The following is a 22,335-nucleotide window of genomic DNA, read 5'->3' as shown; positions in this document are numbered from 1 at the left end:
TTACTTAGAAACCCCTCAAGAACAGTCTGACTGGCACAGAAAAAAATCCCTTTACCCTACATTAATAAGTCATCACCTCCAACATGTACAGGCCCTGACCTGTCCCAGATGGTGAGAGGGTTAGTAGCATTTCATACATATTCAGACAACTGCAGGTCAGAGCTTTAAAGAGTAGTCACCTGACAAAATGCATAAATGGCTAAGAACCATCCCAAGTCAGGTGTCACCACTGAGACTACCACACCATCAGAGGTCGTGTCTATAGCTGTGACATTGCCGACAAATTTTCGAAGCCAGTGTGTCAGATTCACAGGTCTCATAAAATAGCAACGTAGTACTTGATTATCACAATATTTATTTAAAATGGCTACTCATTGCCCTGGCTGGTATGGTTCAGTTGGTTGAGCTCATCCCATGCACCAAACGGTCACTGGTTCAATTACCAGTCAGGGAACATGCCCAGATTGCGGGCTTGATTCCCAGTAGGGGGCATGCAGGAGGCAGCTGATCGATGGTTCTCTCTCTTTCTCCCTTCCACTCTCTAAAATCATTTTTTTAAAAATGTTAAAAATGGCTACTCATTGAAACATACTTTAGAACAAATTCCATTGTTTAGATCAGCGTTTTTCAACCTTTTTCATCTCACAGCACACATAAATTACTAAAATTCCATGCCACACCAAGAAATACATTTTTGCAAATCTGGGAAAAAAAAAGTATAGTTTTGATTCATTCACACCAGACAGCTATTGTTAACGGTTGTCATTTTTTTATATGACAATCTAAGGGAAAAGAGGACAGTGCCTCTGACTGTCCAGGTATTGCATGTCTTAAAAATTCTTGCGGCACACTGGTTGAAAACCACTGTTAGATAGATGCTCAGGTAAACAATCATCTACTACGTGGGGTAATCTAAGTTCCAAATCACTTTCTTCCCTCTTTCTGCTTGAGGTCCATTCAGATAGCATTCCATATCGTACGAGTCTTCCTATATAAAACAGGTTCTTAAACAGAAATGCTTTAACAAAAACCCAACTGATTGGTTCTATACTGTTTAAGCTTCTGCATTTTCTTTCACCTTATTACTGCTTGTTTTCCTGTTACTGAATCATAAAATCTACCACAGATTTATTACCTTCCTTTAAAAAAAGGATTTCTTGCAGTAATTAACATTTCCTTCATTCAGAAATGCTATCTATAGAAAATGAAATTCCAAGGTCTCAACACTGAATTTAAAATTCTTATTAGAAAGAGCCTTAGAATTTAAACAAAATGTAAAAAAACTTTCTTAGTCTATGAATATGAACGTAAAGGAGACATTTCTTACAGCATGGCTAATTCATATTAATGAGGGGAGAAAAAGACAACTGAGTCAGAAAGCCTTGCTCTAAATAGTGATTTGACGAGGACATTAAAGAGTATTTAATTTAAAAGATTTTTTAATCAATAGTTTTATAAAAATCTATAAATCTCTATAATAACAGTGAAAGCATATCAAGCACTAGAGCTCTGTTACAGATATTAGTGTTACCTAAGGCAGCATTAACAGTTACATATGAAAAAGAAATGGCAATAAAAAGTCAGACATCCTGAAGTCAGTGACTTCCTCTCAATAACCAACCAACAGTTCAACAGCAAAACCAGAATGCACTGAAATTACTGCAGCGCGTGAGTTAACCAACCTCCCTGGTCCCGCGCAATGAGCTCACAGAAGTCAGGATGTGAACAGGCTGTATCCTTCGCTGTTTCCATTCTTGGTTTAGGATTTCCGTTCTTTCCAAAATTTTCTGACGATTGGAACTAAACATACTCTTTAAAAAAATGAAAGGAGAAAAAAAATTATTCATTGTTAGAACATTTGTAATATTCTCTATTATGGGTTAAAATCTAGTGATTTCTCAAAAATATCAGAAACATTCCCTCTAATGCGCATAGATTTTACAATAAACTCTGGTTTCCCAAATTTAAATAATACAAAAACACCACACCTATTATTTTATTATGAATGGGAGGGGAACAGGAAATTATTTCCATCCTTTGTTAACTTTGTTTTAAATAAAAAAAATCACAATGACTTTAGAAACATAAAACCACGAAACCCTGTATATTTGGGTCCCAAGACTACAGGTGCAATGGAAAGGTATAAAAAAAAGATAGTGAATCCCAAGTAGGCTGAAAATCTTTCCATTACCACTACTATGTGTGGTACAACTTTTATGTTAAGATAGATCGAGGACCTGAACTTCCAAGTCTTCATTTATCTAATGTAAATATAGCCTTGGCTGAAAATGAACCCTTTCAAATTAAAACTTATCTTTAGGGAGAAAAAAAGCTAACTTCAATTATACATGCATTTTCACAAAAGATAAAGAAATACCTTCACTTCATCGGCTCGCCTGAACCTCTTGAGCTGTCGCAGTCGCATGTACTCTGATTTCACGCGCTTCCGCCAACAAACTGGTCCCTTCTCAGACTTCTTCCCAGTCTGGCCCATGATTATTCTAAAAGCAATGGTTTCATATTAAAATCACTAATCTAACCAGCCTGAATACAATCACTTGTGTTTAAATCCCCAGCAAACTAACAATAAGCAAAAGAAATAATATATAATTACACTGTTGACATTTGCAGAAGGGTGCTCATTTCATCTGTATGGTTAAATCCTTAAAACATTTCATTCAAAGTACAAATTTACTTAATAAAACTTTTAAAAGATATTTTTATTTACAAACTCCTAGAGAGTTGCCATCTCATAGAAATGTGATCCCTTACCAAGAACTAAGTATACTATATACCGAGCTAGTTTTTTGTTTGTTTTTAAATATTTCTATTTATTTTAGAGAGTCAAGAGGGGGAGAGAAATAGAAACATCAATGAGAAAGAAAGATTTATTGATAGGCTGCCTCCTGCACACCCCCCATTGGGATTCAAGCCAGCAACCTAGGCATGTGCCCTTACTGGGAATCAAACCATGATCTCCTGGTTCATAGATTGATGCTCAACCATTGAACCACACCGGCGAGGCCAAACTAGTTTTAATCTACAAGATCCACGCAGTAGAGCAAAAAAAGAAGAAGAATGTACCCTGAGTTTTCATCAGTACATTACTAGCAAAATTGAATATAATTGAAAATGACAAATCTGAAAAAGTAAAATTACATACAACATTAAAAGTAAAAACAGTACAATACACAATAAATGTACAAATTAAAGTTTTTCCCTACACACTTTTACACCAGGCCCACCTTAAACGCTGTGCTAAAGTCTGGATTGTTGCCTCTTGTGCCACCTTTGTTCACGTGAGGGATTTCTCTGCCAGCAAAAGAAAAAAGGAATGTGGCAAATGCAAAGTAAATCCTTCTGCCTTATCTTCAGTTGCAGACTCTCTGGAGTCAATCATGTTCAATTGTGGGGACAACCTATGGTTCACCAAATGTCTTATTCATACTATAGAGTCTCCACCTTGAGTCTAAATAAGTGTCCTCTTCTGGAACATTTTCTTCTGAAACCATACCTGTATCTTCAAAAGATTAGAACAATTCTCTGTCGGATGGTGCAAAGGTGCCATGTTAAGGAGTTTTGCTTTAATGTCTCTAAGAGCGGTGGAAAGCCACTTAGTGTTTTAAGTAAAAAAGGAGGGGACGTTTACAACTTGTAAAGACCAGCTGACTACAGAGCAGAAGCAGGAGGGGAGGTAGGGAGAACAGAGTGCAAGGTGAGGCCAAGTTCCAAACAAGAGCAGCTCTAACACCACACTGGTGATGGGAGAGAAAAGGAATTCAAGTTACTCACAAGAAAACCTGATGATGATTTAAATGTGGGGGGAAGACAACTTTCTGGCTTGAATAATTGAGTAGGGTTTCATTTACCTACCTGTTTACATAAAACCCTCTGGCACAAATAAAACTGTCTAAGAAGACAAGATTTAAAGAAAGAGCCCAGAGGTAAGAAGAGGTAACTCTTGGTAAGGATATTCAACCACCAAACAATAACAAAGAATGCAAATTATTTAGAGTTGAGAGGGAGGCAAAGAAAGCATGTAATAAATGACGATTATGATCCAGGCGATGAATGTGAATACACAAAAATTAATGAAATACAGAACTTGCCCTTTTGGAGCTAATATCCTACCTAGGAAGGCCAAAAAAAGAAAATGTATTACAATATAAGCTATGGACATGGGAGGGTGGGGATGGGGTGGATGGACTGGACAGCAGAGAGATGGCAGAAAAGGTGACAACACAGCCCTAAAAATTGAGATGGATTTCACAGTCCAAAAAAGAATGAAAGGAACTCCAAGGTATGAGCAGACACACTAGAGATGGGGCTGTACAGGCAGAGCCCCGGCTGGCAAACCCTGCTAACAGAGGTGGACACCAAATTTGGTCAAGACTCCAAATTACAAGGGCTGAAAAAAATGAGAAGAATGAAGAGATTTCAAAATTTGAGATAAAAACAGTTGAATGAGGTCACAGAGTTAGGAGTATTCCTTGTGAAAAGGTTAACAATGAAGCCTTCCCGGTGGGTTGCTAAAGTGAAACAATGATAACAGTCCTTAGAACAGAGAAGACTGAACTCAACTAGATGAGTTCAGAAGTCAGGAGGAAAGAAGAAAGCTAGGAAGACGGTGAAGTAGGGCAAAAAGACACCAAAGTTAAGAATAATTGGAGCCTCATTTGACACAGACAACACGGGGGTGAGGGCATGAACGGGGGTGGGGGGGCAATGGGGCGATAAGGATACATATGTAATACCTTAATCAATAAAGAAAAGAAAGAAAGAAATAACTTTGTGGGGCAATTGCTTTCAAATCTGCTAGTTATAGGAGCTCAAGTAATTCTATGCAAATTACTTCAGACATTTAGCACTTCAAAGGCCTAGAACTAGAAAGAATAGGAATCTGATAAAAAGGAATATGTTGCTCATAAACTATTTCACAACTATTCCCATCTGCTGCCTTGACAAATTCTTGGTCCTAGGAAGGAGCACCCTGTACCTGATAAACCTATAACAGAAACATAGCATTTAGTTTTCACGGATGTGCAATGTAGGGATTTTTGCAATTCTTTCTAAGCTCTGTCTTGGTAAATAGGTATCATTAACTAGTTGGCATTATGTACTGTTTCTGTACTAGAATCCTCCTTGTCTAACATTCTGGAGAATACCTTTGTTTCTACTATTAGTTACCACAAAGTATGTCACAACAAAACAGTCTCTCAGACCAAGTTTAATTGAGCTAAACAAGTTGCGAGATCAACAACAGAACATTTCGCCGAAACCGGTTTGGCTCAGTGGATAGAGCGTCGGCCTTCGGACTGAAGGGTCCCAGGTTCGATTCCGGTCAAGGGCATGTACCTTGGTTGCGGGCACATCCCCAGTAGGGGGTGTGCAGGAGGCGGCTGATCGATGTTTCTCTCCCATTGATGTTTCTGACTCTCTATCCCTCTCCCTTCCTCTCTGTGAAAAATCAATAAAAAACAGAACATTTCAAAACTGAATCTGGAACCAACCTCTCTGGAAGAGGGCATATATGGATAAATTTCCACATTTATAAATGTCACAAAGCTCTTCCAAACAAAGTACATGAGTGGAGGTTTTAGTCTATACTAGAGGCCTGGTGCACAAAATTCGTGCACGGGGGGAGGGGTGGCCCTCAGCCCAGCCTGCACCCTCTCCAATCTGGGACCCCTCTAGGGATGTCCGACTGCCCGTTTAGGCCCGATCCTAGTGGGGGATCGGGCCTAAACAGGCAGTCGGACATCCCTCTCACAATCCAGGACTGCTGGCTCCCAACTGCTCGCCTGCCTGCCTTCCTGATTGCCCCTAACCGCTTCTGCCTGCCAGCCTGATCACCCCCTAACCACTCCCCTGCCAGCCTGATTGATGCCTAACTGCTCCCCCGCCAGTCTGTTTACCCCTAACTGCCCTCCCCTGCAGGCCTGGTCCCCCCCAACTGCTCTCCCCTGCAGGCCTGGTCCCCTGCAACTGCTCTCCCCTGCAGGCCTGGGTCCCTCCCAACTGCCCTTCCCTGCAGGCCTGGGTCCCCCCTAACTTCCCTCTTCTGCCAGCTTGGTCATCCCTAACTGCCCTCTCCTGCAGGCTTGATCGCCCCCAACTGCCCTCCCTTGCAGGCCTGGTCCCTCCAAACTGCCCGCCCCTGCTGGCCATCTTGTGGCGGCCATCTTGTGTCCACATGGGGGCAGCCATCTTGTGTGTTGGAGTGATGGTCAATCTGCATATTACTCTTTTATTAGATAGGATAGGATGAGCTTGTAAATTGAGAGAAAATGAAGAAAATCAGAGTAATTCATTTAGGGGAAATTATCGAAATATAAGGAACAAGACCTCTGAATTATGATCAAAGATAGCGGTTGCCAACTGGTGGTCCGTGAGGTCTGAAAGGTTGACAACTGCTGATCTAAAAAATAAATCTAAATGTCCAGATGGTTTTTTGGAAATATAGGGATAAACAGGCAGATCCGTGAAGAATAAAACCTAATGCACCATTTTGAAGGCTGTTTTAAATAAAACAAACTCCCTCCCACTATCACAGCATTTATAGCATTAAAATCACATTTTCATGTTTTTCACCCCCACACTTAAGTTCTTCAGTAGCAAGAACCATTATTGGTGCAGCTGGTGTGGCTTGGTTGAGCATTTGTCCCATGCACCAAGAGGTCGCCATACACCAAAAGGTCACCAGTTTGATGCCTGTCAGGGCACATGCCCAGGTTGCAGACTTGATGGGGGGGGGGGGGGGGGGGGGACGGGACATGCAAACATACAGAGGCAGCCGATCAATGATTCTATCTCATCATTGAGGTTTCTATCTTTCTCCCTTCTCCCTTACTCTCTGAAAGCAATTAAACACACACACACACACACACACACTCAGGGATAACTAGGTGTCACTGCTCAGGTTAACTACTAGATCTGATTATCCTGAACAAATAAAGACTAAAAATTCACACCATTTTATAAAACATACTAGAGGCTCAGTGCATGAAATTTGTGCACTGGGAGGGTGTCCCTCATCCCAGCCTGAACCCTCTCCAATCTGGGACCCCTCGGGGGATGTCTGACTGCCCGTTTAGACCCGATCCCTAAACCGGCAGTCAAGACATCCCTCTCACAATCCAGGACTGCTGGCTCCTAACCACTCACCTGCCTGCCTGATTGCCCCTAACTACTTCTGCCTGCCAGCCTGATCGACCCCTATCCACTCCCCTTATGGTAAAGCTTTGGTTTTACCATAAGAAATTTATATCTGTACATTTTAGGGAATATATTTTAAAAATTAAAGTCAAGTCAACCCTGGAGTTCCATTCAACAGTCAATTTTGAAGAAAAAAAATTGGAAAAAACCTGGAGTACTGAAGTAATTCAGGAATAAAGTGATAAGGGCTTTGACTGGGTTGATGGCAGTGTGAATGGAGAAAAATGATGGCAAGGCCAACCTAAAATTAAAAAGCCAGATGTACTCATATGAGAAGGGATAAAAAATAGATCGAAAGAGGAAAATATAAAGCCTAAATGAGCCACTGTGATGAAAAAAAAAAATGGAACTTATGATATAGACCAAGACATTAATTACTCACATGCAGGTATCACCACAGACAAATGGAATTGGTAGAAAGTTCAAACACCATACTCCATTCTTGAGCATTTTGGTTTCAGGACTCCTTTAGTTCATATGGGCTATATCTATGAATATATGGTATATTAGAAATTAAAAACTTAAATTTTTAAATCATCAACTTCTTTTTTAAATAATGCAATTTGATGACCTGGCCAGCCGGTGTGGCTCAGTTGGTTGAAGCATCATCCCATATACCAAAAGGTTGAGGGTTGATTCCCAGCCAGGGCACAAGTCAAGGTTGCAGGTTCCATCCCCAGTTGGGGCATGCCTATGGAACAGCCAATCAATGTTTTCTTTCATATCGAAGTTTCTCTATTTCTCTCTCTCTCTCTCTCTCTCTCTCTCTCTCTCTCATCAATAAGCATATCCTCAAGTGAGGATTTTTTAAAAAATTATAAGCTTAAAAAATAATGTAAGCCAATTTACATCCTATCCTATATAATAAAAGTCTAATATGAAAATTGTCCCCTCAGGCAGTCGTTCAACGGAGAGACAGGGAGTGCGACTGCTCGCTCTGACGTGTGCTCACCACCAGGGGGCAGCGTGGAACATGGTGGGTGTCGGCAAGACATCACTGGCAGCAGGCAGCAGTGGAGGCACTGCGGGCCCTAATGGGCCCCAACGAGAATGGGACCGTGGTGGTATGGTGGAACAGGTGAGCAGGTGGCGCCAGGCCAAGGTGGGTACAAGCGGGGCCTGATCACCCCACCCATCGCCCCACAGATGGCAACAGGTGGCAGGGGGTGGGGCTTCTGCCGAACTCCCAGGCACTGAGGGAGCCGGGCAGGGGGGCCCAGCCCTGATGGATCGCCCCCCAGGCAGGCGGAATGGTGGGGCAGTTGAGGGGGTGGCGCCAGGCCAAGGCGGGGTGCCAGGCAGGGCTGCAAGGCTCGGGGCATGAGCTGGGGCCCGATCTCCACAGGCCACCCCGAGGGACCCCACCATGCACAAATTCATGCACTGGGCCTCTAGTGTTTATAAGTAACAGATTTTAAAAAACTATTTTCCTTTAAAGAAAATAGTGAGTGGAATTGTTCTACATTTTATACAATTTCTTCAATATCTATCTTAATAGAAGACATCTGGATTCTCCTATCTGCTTCAGCATTCATCTGTTCCAATATGTTGTTTTGGTTAAAGAATATGAGGAAAATCTATTCTCAAACAGATAGATATTTAGCTAGAAATGGGAAGAGTATGTGAATAGCCTTTTGAGGTAATTATGGATCTATCTCATGCTTTGATATGACACCAAAACTGTCCTGTGAAAAAGTGGCTAGATGACCTTGCAACTGAACCTCATAGGTGTTGTTCCAAGACAACCACTACTTTTCTAGAAGCAATGGTAGTTTCTTAAAAGATTAGCTGAGATGCAGAATCTGAAACTGTATCAATAAACTTGTCCTACTCTGCTACACTCAAGTTCATTGGCCTATTTACTTTAAACGCATGATTTTTTAGCATCATCATTCCTCATTTAAAAAATACTGGTCCACTGAATTATGCTGATTTCCCAGAAGTAAACATATTTCAAAAAAAGTGTATTTATTAAACCCACTGATTTCATCAGACGTCTTTAAGTATTTATTGGGAAACTGTCAAGCTCACAGTGACAGATACTACCCTTCACCACTGACTATAAAAAGATCAACAATCATGGCCACTATTCTGACTCTCCTGCTGCCTAAAACCACCCCACCCTACCAACCAGCTTCCCATAGACTATCCCCATGAAAGAAAGATAAACTAAGATCTTGTTCCAGGGACCTTTCACTTCCTAGTATGCCCGTTTTATTTAAAAAGGAAGAAAATGTCAAAAATACACAAGCTCACTACTGCTGGACCCAAACATTCCACCCAAATGACTTGCCAAATGCTGGCAGAAGAATATTCTGAAACTTCAGTATGAAGGGCTTGGAAAGCCAGAAATAGAGATATTATCAACCAGCCAGTAAGAATTTATGGAGCATTCAGAAAATGCTAAATCCTCTGAGAAACACAACTGTGTACGATACAACAGGTGACTTAAGTGCCTAAACTTTAGTGGGTCACTTATACATATGACAACAGACAAGAAAGTATTATGAACAGCATTTGTTTGCAGGAAGTCTTTAGGAAACAGATGTACCAGTAACTAGTAACAAGGGAAAAATAAGGAGAAAAAACAGATATCATATTTGTAGCCCTGATTTAAATAGTGCTAAAAAGGCACAGGAAAATTACAGAAATGTGGCAATCTTAGCTAAATGACAGAAAACATTAACTTATTACAGCAACAGTGAGTAGACTGCAGTCATGTATTTTCCACAAAAATAAGATCCCTTTCCTCCTCCTAGCAGAAGAGTAAACTAAACTCACAAGTTCACCAGACTCTACCAACCAGAAATTTATTTGGAATTTCTATCAGTTTGAAAAAAGACATGGCCACATAAATTTACACCAGCTAAGGAACTGATAGGTCATAAATTTCTTTAAAGAATGTGCTTGAACAATATATAAAACAGATTAACTAAACTTGCATCTAGAGGTTAAAGTTTTCTTTGAAAACTATGCTAATCTATTTTATAAACTAAATCCTCCCATTTTGTTGGGTGTGTACTCGATTTACTGAGACACTGTTGAAGAGAAATGGAACAAAAAATTATGAACCAAAAGAAACGAAAACTATGATATACAACTCATTATAATTCAAGGATGAGCCATGAGACACAAATGAATACTTCAGCACTCCACTTGACACAAGAGAATGAAAAGGTAGAAGTCTTACGCCAGATATTCTTCCTTCTAGAAAGTCTATTTTAAAACCTCAAATAAGCCAACATCTAACACAGATTTAACCTACATTAAACAAAATTTTAAGATAAACTCAATTTAGGTATATACAAAGAATCTGCCCACCATTCCAGCCAATTAGTATATGTGTATGCCTAAGTGAGCATGAGCTAGGTAACAGGAATCTGCTGTTTCCACAATCTGCTCTGCATGTCTTTCACCGTACTTAGCAACTCGAAGCTATTCTAGTGCTAAAAGATAAGTATTTTTCATATAGCAATGGCCTCTGAGTTCAAACCAACAACTGTGCTCAACAGAACAGTGATCTGTTCTCATACTGATAGAATAGGCAGACATGAGCAGAGCAGGAGCGATAGGCCAGATACAGAATGTTATCAGGGCCGAAAGTCCCCAGGTGCCTAGCAATGGGCAAAACTAGAAAAACAACAATTATAGGCTAGGACCTTACCCCCAGGGTGCCCTTTCCTCCCCAAGCACGTAGGTCAAGCGATTGGTTTAGAGCAAGCATGTCAAAGCATGCAGCCCACAACGAATATTTTTGCCCACCAGCCAATATAATGGTATGTAAGAAACGTTTTAATAAAAATTTCGTAACTTAATTTTTACAATATACTGTTATACATAATTGTTAGTAACAAACTACAATGTTCACTAATGACTGATTACTATAATCGTGTTGCATTCGTTTCCCTTACGCGACTTACCTGCAGGCACACCATTTCTCTCCACTAATACTAGCAGCGAATATTTTAGCAGCCGATTGCCATGTCATTAGTATTGGACTGACTTGTTTGGTATGCACAACAGGAAATATTTCGCTTTCAGAGAACAAGAAAAATAGGTTTATTTGCATTACGCTTATTAATTTGTGCAGTTATTCAGTGTCTGGTAAGTTCATGTTCAAGAAAAAATATTAATTATTAAAGTGTTCTATTATTTTATGTTGATAACTAATTTATTTCAGCCCTTTGTATTCAGCATGTCTCTATCGAAATAAACCTACATGTCTATGAAAATTAAAGCTTTTGTTTTTTTGCGGCCCACATAAACTTACACCTTGTTTATTTGGCCTGTGTTAGCCTTTGAATTTGACATGCTTAGTTTAGAGTCTCTTAGAGGAGGAACAAGGGGCCAGAGAATAGCCTCAAGGTCTCCCATACAACAGGAGTTGGTGGGGACAGGCTCTAACAGGTCAGCTTAAAAAAAGGAAGTAATTAGCCCCTTTTAGCATGTACTTCCACTTTGCTTGCTGGATAAACTGCCTCTTGCACTAGGACAGTGGTCGCCAAACTCATTAGTCAACAGAGCCAAATATCAACAGTACAACGATTGAAATTTCTTTTGAGAGCCAAATTTTTTAAACTTCTTCTAACGCCACTTCTTCAAAATAGACTCGCCCAGGCCGTGGTATTTTGTGAAAGAGCCACACTCAAGGGGCCAAAGAGCCGCATGTAGCTCACGAGCCGCAGTTTGCCGACCACGGCACTAGGAGTTCTAGGCTCTGAATTCTTTCTCAACAGACCTTAAGAACAGAGGTCCAATATCACCACTAACAATACTAGAGGAAAGCTGGGCTGGTTTGGGACCTCAAAAGAAAGTTATGATATGGCATCTTCCTAGGAATTTTTCATGGTTAATTCTGCTAACATACTATTGTTGCCTTATACAGTGACCTTATATTCAAACCCCAAAATCAGATGCAATGCTTTCTCTATTCTGATAACAGAATCAAAAATAGACTCAAACTACTAATTCCAGAACCTCTCAGAATTTCCAGGTACCCTACAACCCATTATCTGGTAGTTTTAGTACTGGAGTTTTAGTGGATGCCACAGGGAGGTAAACGTGCTTGAAAGTACCATTTTTCATCTGTGGACATCTCATTGAGACCCCTCAGAAACTTCTCTGGCTCACCTCAGCCCTGAAGTTCATTTTCTTGCTAAGAACAGTAGTCATTTAGAACAAGATGGAAGTAAAGGAGGTAGGATCAGTATGAACTATAGGCCTTTCATTATTTCTCTTTACTTAGCATTTATCACCAATGTATTGCTGAGGTACTATAAAACTTCAAACTCTTCTATATTTACAATCAATGATATTTTTCAGTATTTGTTTTAGCAAATATATTGTCTATTGAATTGATTCTTATAAAAATGACTTGTCACAAATAAGCCCTGAGAAAATACATTTTTGAATCTCCAAAAACCTATGGAAATGGTGTCAAGGCCCGGCCGGTGCTGCTCAGTGGTTGTGCATCGACCTACAAACCAGGAGGTCATGGTTTGATTCCCAGCCAGGGCACAAGCCTCGGTTACGGGCTCTATTCCCAGTGTGGGGAGTGCAGGAGGCAGCCGATCAATGATTCTCTCTCATCATTGATGTTTCTATCTCTCTCTCCCTCTCCCTTCCTCTCTCAAATCAATGAAAGTATATCTTTATATTTATATTTTTTAAAAAGGAAATGCTGTCAAGAATTCACCAACTACAAGGAAACTAGCTGTATAACCCCTGAAGTTACCTCTCTGCAATTTCCAGACTGACATTAAAGTATTCAAGCAGGCCCTGGCCGGTTTGGCTCAGTGGATAGAGCGTCGGCCTGCGGACTGAAAGGTCCCGGGTTCAATTCTGGTCAAGGGCACATACCTGGGTTGTGGGCTGATCCCCAGTTGGGGGCGTGCCGGAGGTGGCCAATCAATGAGTCTCTCTCATCATTGATGTTTTTTCTATCTCTCTCTCCCTTTCCCTTCCTCTCTGAAATCAATAAAAATATATTTAAAAAATGAATGACTTAAAAAAAAAAAAAGGTCTTCAAGCAGAAAAAAAAGACTTCTGTCTCAGCTCTTCCATGTAGGAAAGAAAAAGAGAGGGCTAGCATTGAGTACCTACCACTTAGGATCTGAACTCAGGGCCTAGAAAAGACATGACATTTTGTTTGGTAAACTCTACTTAAAAGCTAATACAAACTGCCTCTTTCTAGAGCAGTGGTTCTCAACCTTTCTAATGCCGCGACCCTTTAATACAGTTCCTCATGTTGTGGTGACCCCCAACCCCCCAACCATAAAATTATTTTCGTTGCTACTTCATAACTGTAATTTTGCTACTGTTATGAATCGTAATGTAAATATCTGTTTTCTTTTTTGCTACTGTTATGAATCGTAATGTAAATATCTGTGTTTTCCGATGGTCTTAGGCGACCCTGCTAGCGGTTCTCAACCTGTGGGTCGCGCTGTAGAGCCTAAGACCATCGGAAAACACAGATATTTACGTTACAATTCATTAACAGTAGCAAAATTACAGTTATGAAGTAGCAACGAAAATAATTTTATGGTTGGGGGTCACCACAACATGAGGAACTGTATTAAAGGGTCGGGGCATTAGAAAGGTTGAGAACCACTGTTCTAGAGGGTAAAAAAGAGAGTATCTCACCCTTTTTTTTAATAGCCCTAACAGGTGAAGACTGAGGCACCCAATAAATAGTTTGAAGGAATTTTCTTTTCTAGAAAATATGTAGGGAGTTTAGTTACATGCTGTTGTTAGTGGACAAGTGACACCAGACCTTTTTTTTAAATGGTTACAAAAGAAAACAAAAACTATTTTAGTTCTTTATCTACAAGAGTAAATTCTATAGGAAGAAAGTATGTACTTGTCAATCTGGGTTTATGTTAAGACAAAGAAAACTTGCAATAAATCTGACAGAATGTATGTCCAGTACACAGACCTCTTACAATTTAACAAGATAAACCCATTTTTTAAATTGATTTTTAGGAAGAGAGGAAGGGAGAGAGACAGAAACATCAATTTTTAAAATGCTTGACAAAAAAGTGTATGCAAATGGCCAATAAGCACCTTCAAAGATGTTCAACATTCCCCGGTCAGAAGCTCAATGGTTACAGCATCATCCAGCTACACCAAGGTTGCCAGTTCCATCTCCAATCAGGGCACATACAAGAGCAACCAATGAATGCATAAATAACTGGAATAACAAATCAATGTTTCTCTTTCTCTCTCTCTCTCCTCACCCCTCTCCATTCCTCTCTTTCTAAAATCAATAAATAAAAATTAAAAAAAAAGATACTCAACATCACTGATCACAAATTAAAACCACAATGAGATACTTAACACTCATTAGATGGCCAAATTTTAAAAGACTAGCATGGTAGACACTAATTCCTTGTCTGTTACACCTACAACTGAAATTATAATTCATGAAAAATGGCACAACCACTTAAGAAAAGTTTGGGAGTTCCTTATAAAGTTAAATCAGTATCTACCACATGACCCAGCAGTCCAACTACAAAGTGTTTACCCAAGAGAAATTAAAGGATGATCCACAAAAGACACATAAATGATCATAGCAGTTTTAGTAATAATAGCCCCAAACTGAAAACAGCCCAGGTGTCCATCAACAGATAAACAAATAAAAACAGTATAGTGATACAATGCAAGACTACTAAGAAATAATGCATAAATAAAAAGTACTAACACAAGCACATAAATCTCAAAAATATGCTTGATGAAAGAAACCAATCTCAAAGGAGAATATACTGTATAATTCCATTTATGAAATTCCTGAACAGGAAAAATCTGATGGGTATTTGAGAATGAATGATTGTGAAGAAGCTATAAGAACTTTGAGATGATAACATTCTTTTTTTTTTTTTTTAAGATCTTTTTATTGATTTTTAGAGAGAATGGAAGGGAGACAGAAACATCAACTGGCTGCCTCCTGCATCTCCCCTACCAGGGATGAAGCCTGCAACTGGGTATGTGCCCTGACTAGGAATCAAACTGGTAATCTTTCCATGTATCAGTCAATGCCCAACAAACAGCCACACTGGCCAGGGTCTATCTTGATTGAGGTGATGGTTACACAGGTGTATATATCTTCAAACTGCACCATTCAAATGTATATATTTTATTGTATATAAACTACATTTCTATAAAGCTGCTTTTTTAACTAAAAAATGGATACCTTTTTAGAAAGCAATTTGACATCTAGTAAAGCTTGAAATACTATAGAAAAAGCAATTCTTCGAATAGAAAGTTGTCACACAAATGTTCAAATATATAAGGGTGTTCACTTTTTTTTAAAAAATATATTTTACTGATTTTTTACAGAGAGGAAGGGAGAGGGATAGAGAATTAGAAACATCGATGAGAGAGAAACATCAATCAGCTGCCTCCTGCACACCCCCTATTGTGCATGTGCCCGCAACCAAGGTACATGCCCTTGACCGGAATCGAATCTGGGACCCTTCAGTCCCCAGGCCAACGCTCTATCCACTGAGCCAAACCGGTTAGGGCAGTGTTCACTTCTTTTAAGGAGAGAACACAATGTCCATCACAGAAGGTTGCTTCATTCTGTGACATATTCATAAAAACTGAAATACTATGTATTCTGCTTACAACACAACCTGATAGCTTAGAGCAGGAAGCAGCAAACATTTTCTGTAAAGGGCCACAGGACTAGTATTTTAGGCCTGGCAGGCCACATCCAGTCTCCTTTCATGTTTTTTGGGAAGTTTTGTTATTCTTTTACAACTATTTAAGAAATGCTAAAATCACTGGCAGTTCAAGGGACACACACACACACACACACACACACACAGCCTGAGAGATCAGGATTTTGAAACCAAAGTGCCCAAATTTAAATCCTTATTCTACCACTAACCAGTTTTAACCAATCTCTCTATCTCGTTATTACAGTATAAAGCATTTAGAACAATGCCAAGCATATAGCAAGCCCTAACGAAATATCAGCTATGTTCTAATGAAATAGATCTCTCTGTAATGCCCTAAAAACGTTGTTTTAGAACTAAATAACTTGATCCCATTTCTGTAAAATATATGTATAAATACATATTCATATGAATACATTGGAAAGTTTAGGAAAAACATACACCAAATTGTTAAGGGTAGGGAATAGGATTATGTACAGAATCAAGAAAGCTTTCACTTTATAAATGCCTAAATTGTTAGTATTTTCAACTGAACACATAATACTTGTATTTAACCAAGAGATGTTTCTAAATAAACAAAGAGATAAAGCACATGTAACACCTCTTTCTTTACTTACAGGCACTAAGCACATATTTAAAAACTTGAGAAGTGTTTAGTTCCAATAATGAAATAGCACATCAACTCTCAAAAACAATACCAGCGCAATACCAGTAACTAAGAATCATTTATCAAACACTTTGTCCCAGATGTAGTGCTAAAAGGTTTCACATGTAATAGTTCATTTAATCCTCTCAACAACCTTATGGCATAAATACTGTCATTATGATTAAATTACAAACAGGGAAACAGACATCAAGGACAACTTGCCAGCTCAGGAACTGGAACCAATGAAAGACAACTCCAAAAACCACACTCTTAAAATACTGTCCTCCCTACCTTCCCAGAGTGACCACTACAACTCTGGCTAAGAAGGATATCTGCCAACACCTTCTAGTCTGGGTATGGCATCAGATTGCACCTCCTATAAAACTACAATTATGTATTTTTACACACAACTGATTGGTTCAAATACTCTCCTTAGAACCCATAACTTGAATCATCCAGGAGACCAGTAGATAATTTAGAGCAGATAATATGGAGTCAAACAATTTAAATTTAAATTCCTAAATTTGGGAATCCAGCAATTTCTAGCATGGATAATCCTGGGCAAGTTCTTAACCCCTCTAGATAGCAATTTCCTTACCTGTAAAAGTTTTCAGTGTCTTGATGTTAAAGTGTTTTTATTGTAAAATATACATGACATAACATTTACCATATTAATCATTTTTAAGTCTACAATTCAGAAGCATTAAGCACATTCAAAATGTCATGCAACCATTGCCATCCTTGTCCAAAACTTCATCATCCCAAACAGAAACTCTGTACCCTGACTGTACACTAACTTCCCATTCCTCCGCCCTTCCCTCAGTCCCTGATAACCTCTATTCCACATTGCCTCTATGAATTTAGTACTTATTCCAAAATTTTCTCCTTTTGTGTCTGGCTTATTTCACTTGCAATGTTTTCAAGGTTCATCTATGTTTTAGCAAGTATCAGAATTTCATTCTTTAATGTCTAAATTATATTCCATCGTATGTGTATACCATGTTTTATTTATCCATTCAACCATTGATGAATGCAGGGTGATTTTTGCAAGAATTAAAAATAAAGTATCTGATGTGAGTGTTACCACAATAAAAAAAAATAAACAGCCTAACCGGTTTGGCTCAGTGGATAGAGCGTCGGCCTGGGGACTGAAGGGTCCCAGGTTCGATTCCGGTCAAGGGCATGTACCTCAGTTGCGGGCACATCCCCAGTAAGAGGTGTGCAGCAGGAGGCAGCTGATCAATGTTTCTCTCTCATTGGTGTTTCTAACTCTCTATCCTTCTCCCTTCCTCTCTGTAAAAAATCAATAAAATATTTAAAAAATAAAAAATAAAATAAACAACCCCAGCCAGTGAGGCTCAGTGATTGAACATCTACCTACAAAGGTTGCGTCCTTGGACCCCAGTAGGGGCATGCAAGAAGACACTAATTAATGGTTCTCTCTCATCATTGATGTTTCTATCTCTCTCCCTCTCCTTCCTCTCTAAAATTAATAAAAAATATATTTAAAAATAAGTAAAAAACAAATAAATGAATATGGCATCTGGGAAATAGTAGGCATTTTAGTGTCTTTTTTTGTCATATTTTTGCACCAAATAGTAGAGTAGTGGCAAGATATGGAATAGTGTAACCATCTCAAAAATGTATAAACTATGCCTTTTGAGAGATTATTGGATTTGCTAAATCTACCTTTATCGTATCACTCGAGTGCATGAAATTCGTGCACGGGTGGGGTCCCTAGGCCTGGCCGGGATCAGGGCCTTCCTCTCCACCCCCGCCCTCTCCCACAGCTGCTGGCCAGGGCCTTCCTTCATTCCACGCTGCCCCCTGGTGGTCAGCACACATCATAGCAAGCAGTCAAACTCCAGGAGACAATTTGCATATTAGCCTTTTATTATATAGGAGAATTTTCAAAGCATCGCAATAAGTGATCCATATTTACACTGGCTAGCCCCATTTCCTTCAGCTTTAACTTCAAAACCTACCTCAAATTACTCCAATAAAGAACTCATCCATTGTAACTAGACACCTTGCAATTGAAAGATTTACTATTCTCAACCGCTTTCCCCTCCTCATATTTTTGCATAAGGATCATCAATATCAACATTAAATTAAGCAGAAACTATACTCGAGGTCTCCAGATGACTCAAGCTTTTCTCTAACTGCCTGAAATACCAAACATGAATACCAATTGTTGTACCTAAAAGATATCCAACTTTCAATCACAAATCATTAGAACTATGAGAAACCTTGAAATTTGTTTACTGTGACGCTTATTTATCTTTGTAATCACTGCCTCTCCAAGAGGGAGAAAACATACCTTCCAAAGTTCCTCATGACATAAATATTAATATAGCCTGTTCGCTTTGCCAGTTCATTTGTCAAATTATTTCCCTGTGTTTCATATTTTCTTCATTCATTCAACTATTAAACCCCTATTCTCTAGCAACTACCAGGTATACAGAAAAAAAATAGGACAGAGCCTCTGCCTCAAGGCACTTAATAGTGAAGAAGGCTGCTGCATAAACAAGCGGTTACAATCCAATTTGATACATGCTAAAATAAAAGTATGAACAAAGCCCTGTAGAATACAAAAGTGCCTGAGAATTCAGGGTGGCCTCTAGAAGATAATCGTTATCATCTGACCCTGAACCTTTTCTGAATTTAATGAGCTGTTCCTCTCCACTCATGCTCTCATCCAAACTGAAGAATTCACCTGTCCATACAGAGTTCTTCATAATTCTTCATCATTTGTACTGACAAAGACTTAAAAAGCAAATCCATAAATCATTTCTACTTGACCCAAGATTGCATTAGTTCCTTAGAGGATTTTTCCTTGTTGGTTTTTAAGAAGCAGATCAACTTTCTTAAGCACTGTTTATTTAGGCCAATACAGAAATCAATGCACATTCCTGGGGAAATTTGCCTAACATTTTTAAGTGGTCCACACAAAGATAATCATGTATGTATGCATGCAAGGCAAAGCTGGTATAATAGCATTAGAACTATTTTTTTGCTTAACTACATTAAATCAACAAGTGGGTGTGTGTTTTTTAATCACTGCTAGTTAAACTGACTAAATGCATTCTCAATTCAGTCAGAAAAGAAAAATTTTTAACAAATTTTTAAATGAATTCCCCAAAAAGACTTTAAAATATATCTTGTGGCAAGTACAAAGATAGTAATTACCAGATACAAAATACTCAGAAAAATTAAAATTTCTTAGCCTAAAATATACAAATTTCTGTCAAATCTACATAACTAGCTCATCTCATAACAATGGGCAAGATTATCAGCAGGACTTTTTAATATATGATGATTATTGGCAAGTAATCTAAATGTAAACATTTGACAATCTCAGTACTGAGGTCAGCACCAGAAATGTCTGTTCAATTTTGTCCAACTCTGTAAAATATATGTAATATATGTAATAAAGACTTTCACACTGCATTTCTTTGTCTCCATTTTTATGAAACCATAATACTGTGGGTATATTAAATCTTCATCAGACAGAACAATGCAAATCAGGAGAGTGCCTATGTGGTTCCAAATTCCTTTTCTCTTAATATATTAACTTTCAATAAAAATTTGAATGTAAGTTGCAATTTTCCTAAGTGTTTCCAGGACTTTAAACATTACGTTCCATAATACACCTCCAAAAAGAGAGAACAGGGTTCCTTAGAATCCTATCTATTCCTAATTTTAGAGACTATGAAAATAAAATATATCTTAAATACTTTTCATTTTCTTCCAAATAAAATGATCAACAAATTAGTCAGGATTACATATTTGTTCCACTTTTTATTCCTACACATGAAGTAACTGCTAATGCTCATGAATGAAGAATAATAGGAAAATAAACTCCAAAACCCTTAGATATATAGGTTACATTAAACTGTATCAGCATTAGTGTTTAAAATTCTGTTTTATGTAACATTAAAACGCTATGAAATTATAAACTCGACCTTTGAAACCTAGAAAGTTACCTTGTAGTAAAATATTTTTAAATACCAAAGACACATTTTTATGTCCAAACGAATTTAAATTTTACAGAGTCTGTGTGATAAACAAAGGAAGTTTAGCTTAACAGTGGACAGCACACATTCAATTTATTAAGCAACAAACATTTCTGGAGCCAGTATTTTCTGATTTGCCAACGCTATTGTTCGCGGAAAAAAAATCAATTAAAAACTGTTAACCATACCACCTAAACACACATTTGTCATAAGCATTTTATTTTGATCAACTATTTCTACCATCTCACCCGTATTCAACCTCTAAGGATTTGGGGAATACTCGTTGACTAAACGACAGTGGATTTCGTTAGCACCTGTCGCCATTCTCAGATGTATCGAGTTGGCCAAAACAGCTTGTGATTTTTTTAAAATAATGATTCTTTAGAAAGTGGAAACTCACTAGGCATGAGTTCACCAAGTTTTCCAAAATATCGTGCTTCTCGATTCCTCCCGTTTTCAAAAAGTGACCCCGTGGCACAGACTTTGTCGGTGGTTGGAGGGGGTACACAATAACGCGGGAACTCGACGGAAAGCCCTCCAAACGAACAAAACCAAAGGGGAGAACAGCTCGACCCTCCCCTTAAATTTAACATAAAAGCCAGACGGGAAGGAGGCAGCCCGGCACAGCGACGGTGTTTTCAGGCTGCTCTGGGGGAAATGTCACAGGTGCGGCCACTCTGAGTACGGTCCCCACGAGTCGTCCGGGTCGCCGGGGTCCCCTCGACCCGCGCGCCCGAGGGGCGGGGGCGTGGGGTCGAGCCCGCCCACCCGCGCCCGCACGCCCCTCTCCCGCCTGCTGTCAGGCTCCAGTGTCACTGCCCCATCCTCGCGCCGAGCTCCCCCGAGACACAGTCCGTCCTTTGTCTGAGTGCTCACTCGGCGGCGAGGTCCCACCAACTTGTGTTTGTCCCGTCCCACCCAGCGCTCCACACAAAGGAGACTTGGGATCGGGCGGCCAGCCCGCCCCGGACACCCGAGCGCCCCGGCCGGGGCCCGCTTCCCCGAGGGGGGAACGGGCACGCGAGAGGACCCCTCCGCGCGGCGCACGCTCCTGCCTCTGCCTCGGGTCTCCGGGGTCGAGTACTGCCCGCCCGCGGGGTGGCGCGGACCAGCCCGGACTCACGGCCCCCTTCTGAGGGGTGTCCCCTCACCCCGCCTGCAAAAGCGGCGACCCGGCAGAACCCGCTGAAGGAGATACCCGGGCAGGCAAAGCGGAGGCAGGAGGGTCCCGGCGCCACCGCCGCCGCCCTGCGCCTGGCTCTAGAGCCCCGCCGGCCGGCTGGCCGCCCGACTGCGGCGCGTTACCTGCTCCCCAGCCCGCGCCGCTCCCGCGCGCTGCTCCCGCGCACTGCCACTGCCGCCCGGGCTTCGTCTTCTGCGTCCCAGTGGGTGTCGGACGCTCCCGGACCGAGCGCCAAACCCGGCAGCCCAATCGCCATCGCTTTTATTTGGCCCCCCCGTCCAACCAAGCGCCGCCCCGATTGGCGGGACGCGAGCGGGCTCCCATCCAATCACAGGGCCCGCCGGGCGCCGAGGCGCGGAGCCAGCCCCTCACAGAGGCGCCCGCGGGACTCTGCTGGGCCGGGCCAGTGGCGCGCGCGCGCGCGCGCGCGTGGAAGCCGGGGGACGCGGCCCACCAGTGGGAGCGCCGCTCGGCTCTTTGTTCTTTTGCTGAAGGTTCGGTGCCTCGGGAAGGGAACTAGAAGCTGTGGAGCCCGAAGTGCGGGCCGCGGGCGGGAGGCGGACAGGATGTGGTGGCGGGAACCGGCCGGAGGGCGGGACG

The 22,335-nt window shown here is 40.6% G+C and overlaps 1 protein-coding gene across 12 annotated transcripts in view; it reads right to left on the bottom strand.

Annotated features, from left to right (window-relative positions):
* The window catches only part of EZH2 (enhancer of zeste 2 polycomb repressive complex 2 subunit), a 71,272-nt gene extending 49,289 nt beyond the window's left edge, over nucleotides 1–21,983 (bottom strand). For 5 of the 12 annotated variants that reach the window (XM_079785622.1, XM_079785626.1, XM_079785628.1 and 2 more), the window contains exons 1-2: nucleotides 2,378–2,501; nucleotides 1,683–1,811 (exon numbers count right to left, since the gene is read on the bottom strand). In XM_079785622.1, coding sequence (XP_079641748.1) covers nucleotides 1,683–1,752 — 70 coding nt within the window. In that variant the 5' untranslated portion in view covers nucleotides 1,753–1,811; nucleotides 2,378–2,501. Of the gene's footprint in view, nucleotides 1–1,682; nucleotides 1,812–2,377; nucleotides 2,502–21,857 lie in introns of those variants that run through there. The other 7 variants (XM_079785627.1, XM_079785629.1, XM_079785624.1 and 4 more) reach the window with 3 other exon arrangements.
* Between the last annotated feature and the right edge of the window lie 352 nt (nucleotides 21,984–22,335).

Source organism: Cnephaeus nilssonii (genome assembly GCF_951640355.1).
Source record: "Cnephaeus nilssonii genome assembly, chromosome: 12".
Taxonomy (NCBI): domain Eukaryota; kingdom Metazoa; phylum Chordata; class Mammalia; order Chiroptera; family Vespertilionidae; genus Cnephaeus; species Cnephaeus nilssonii.
This window is presented reverse-complemented; position numbering and strand designations above follow the sequence as displayed.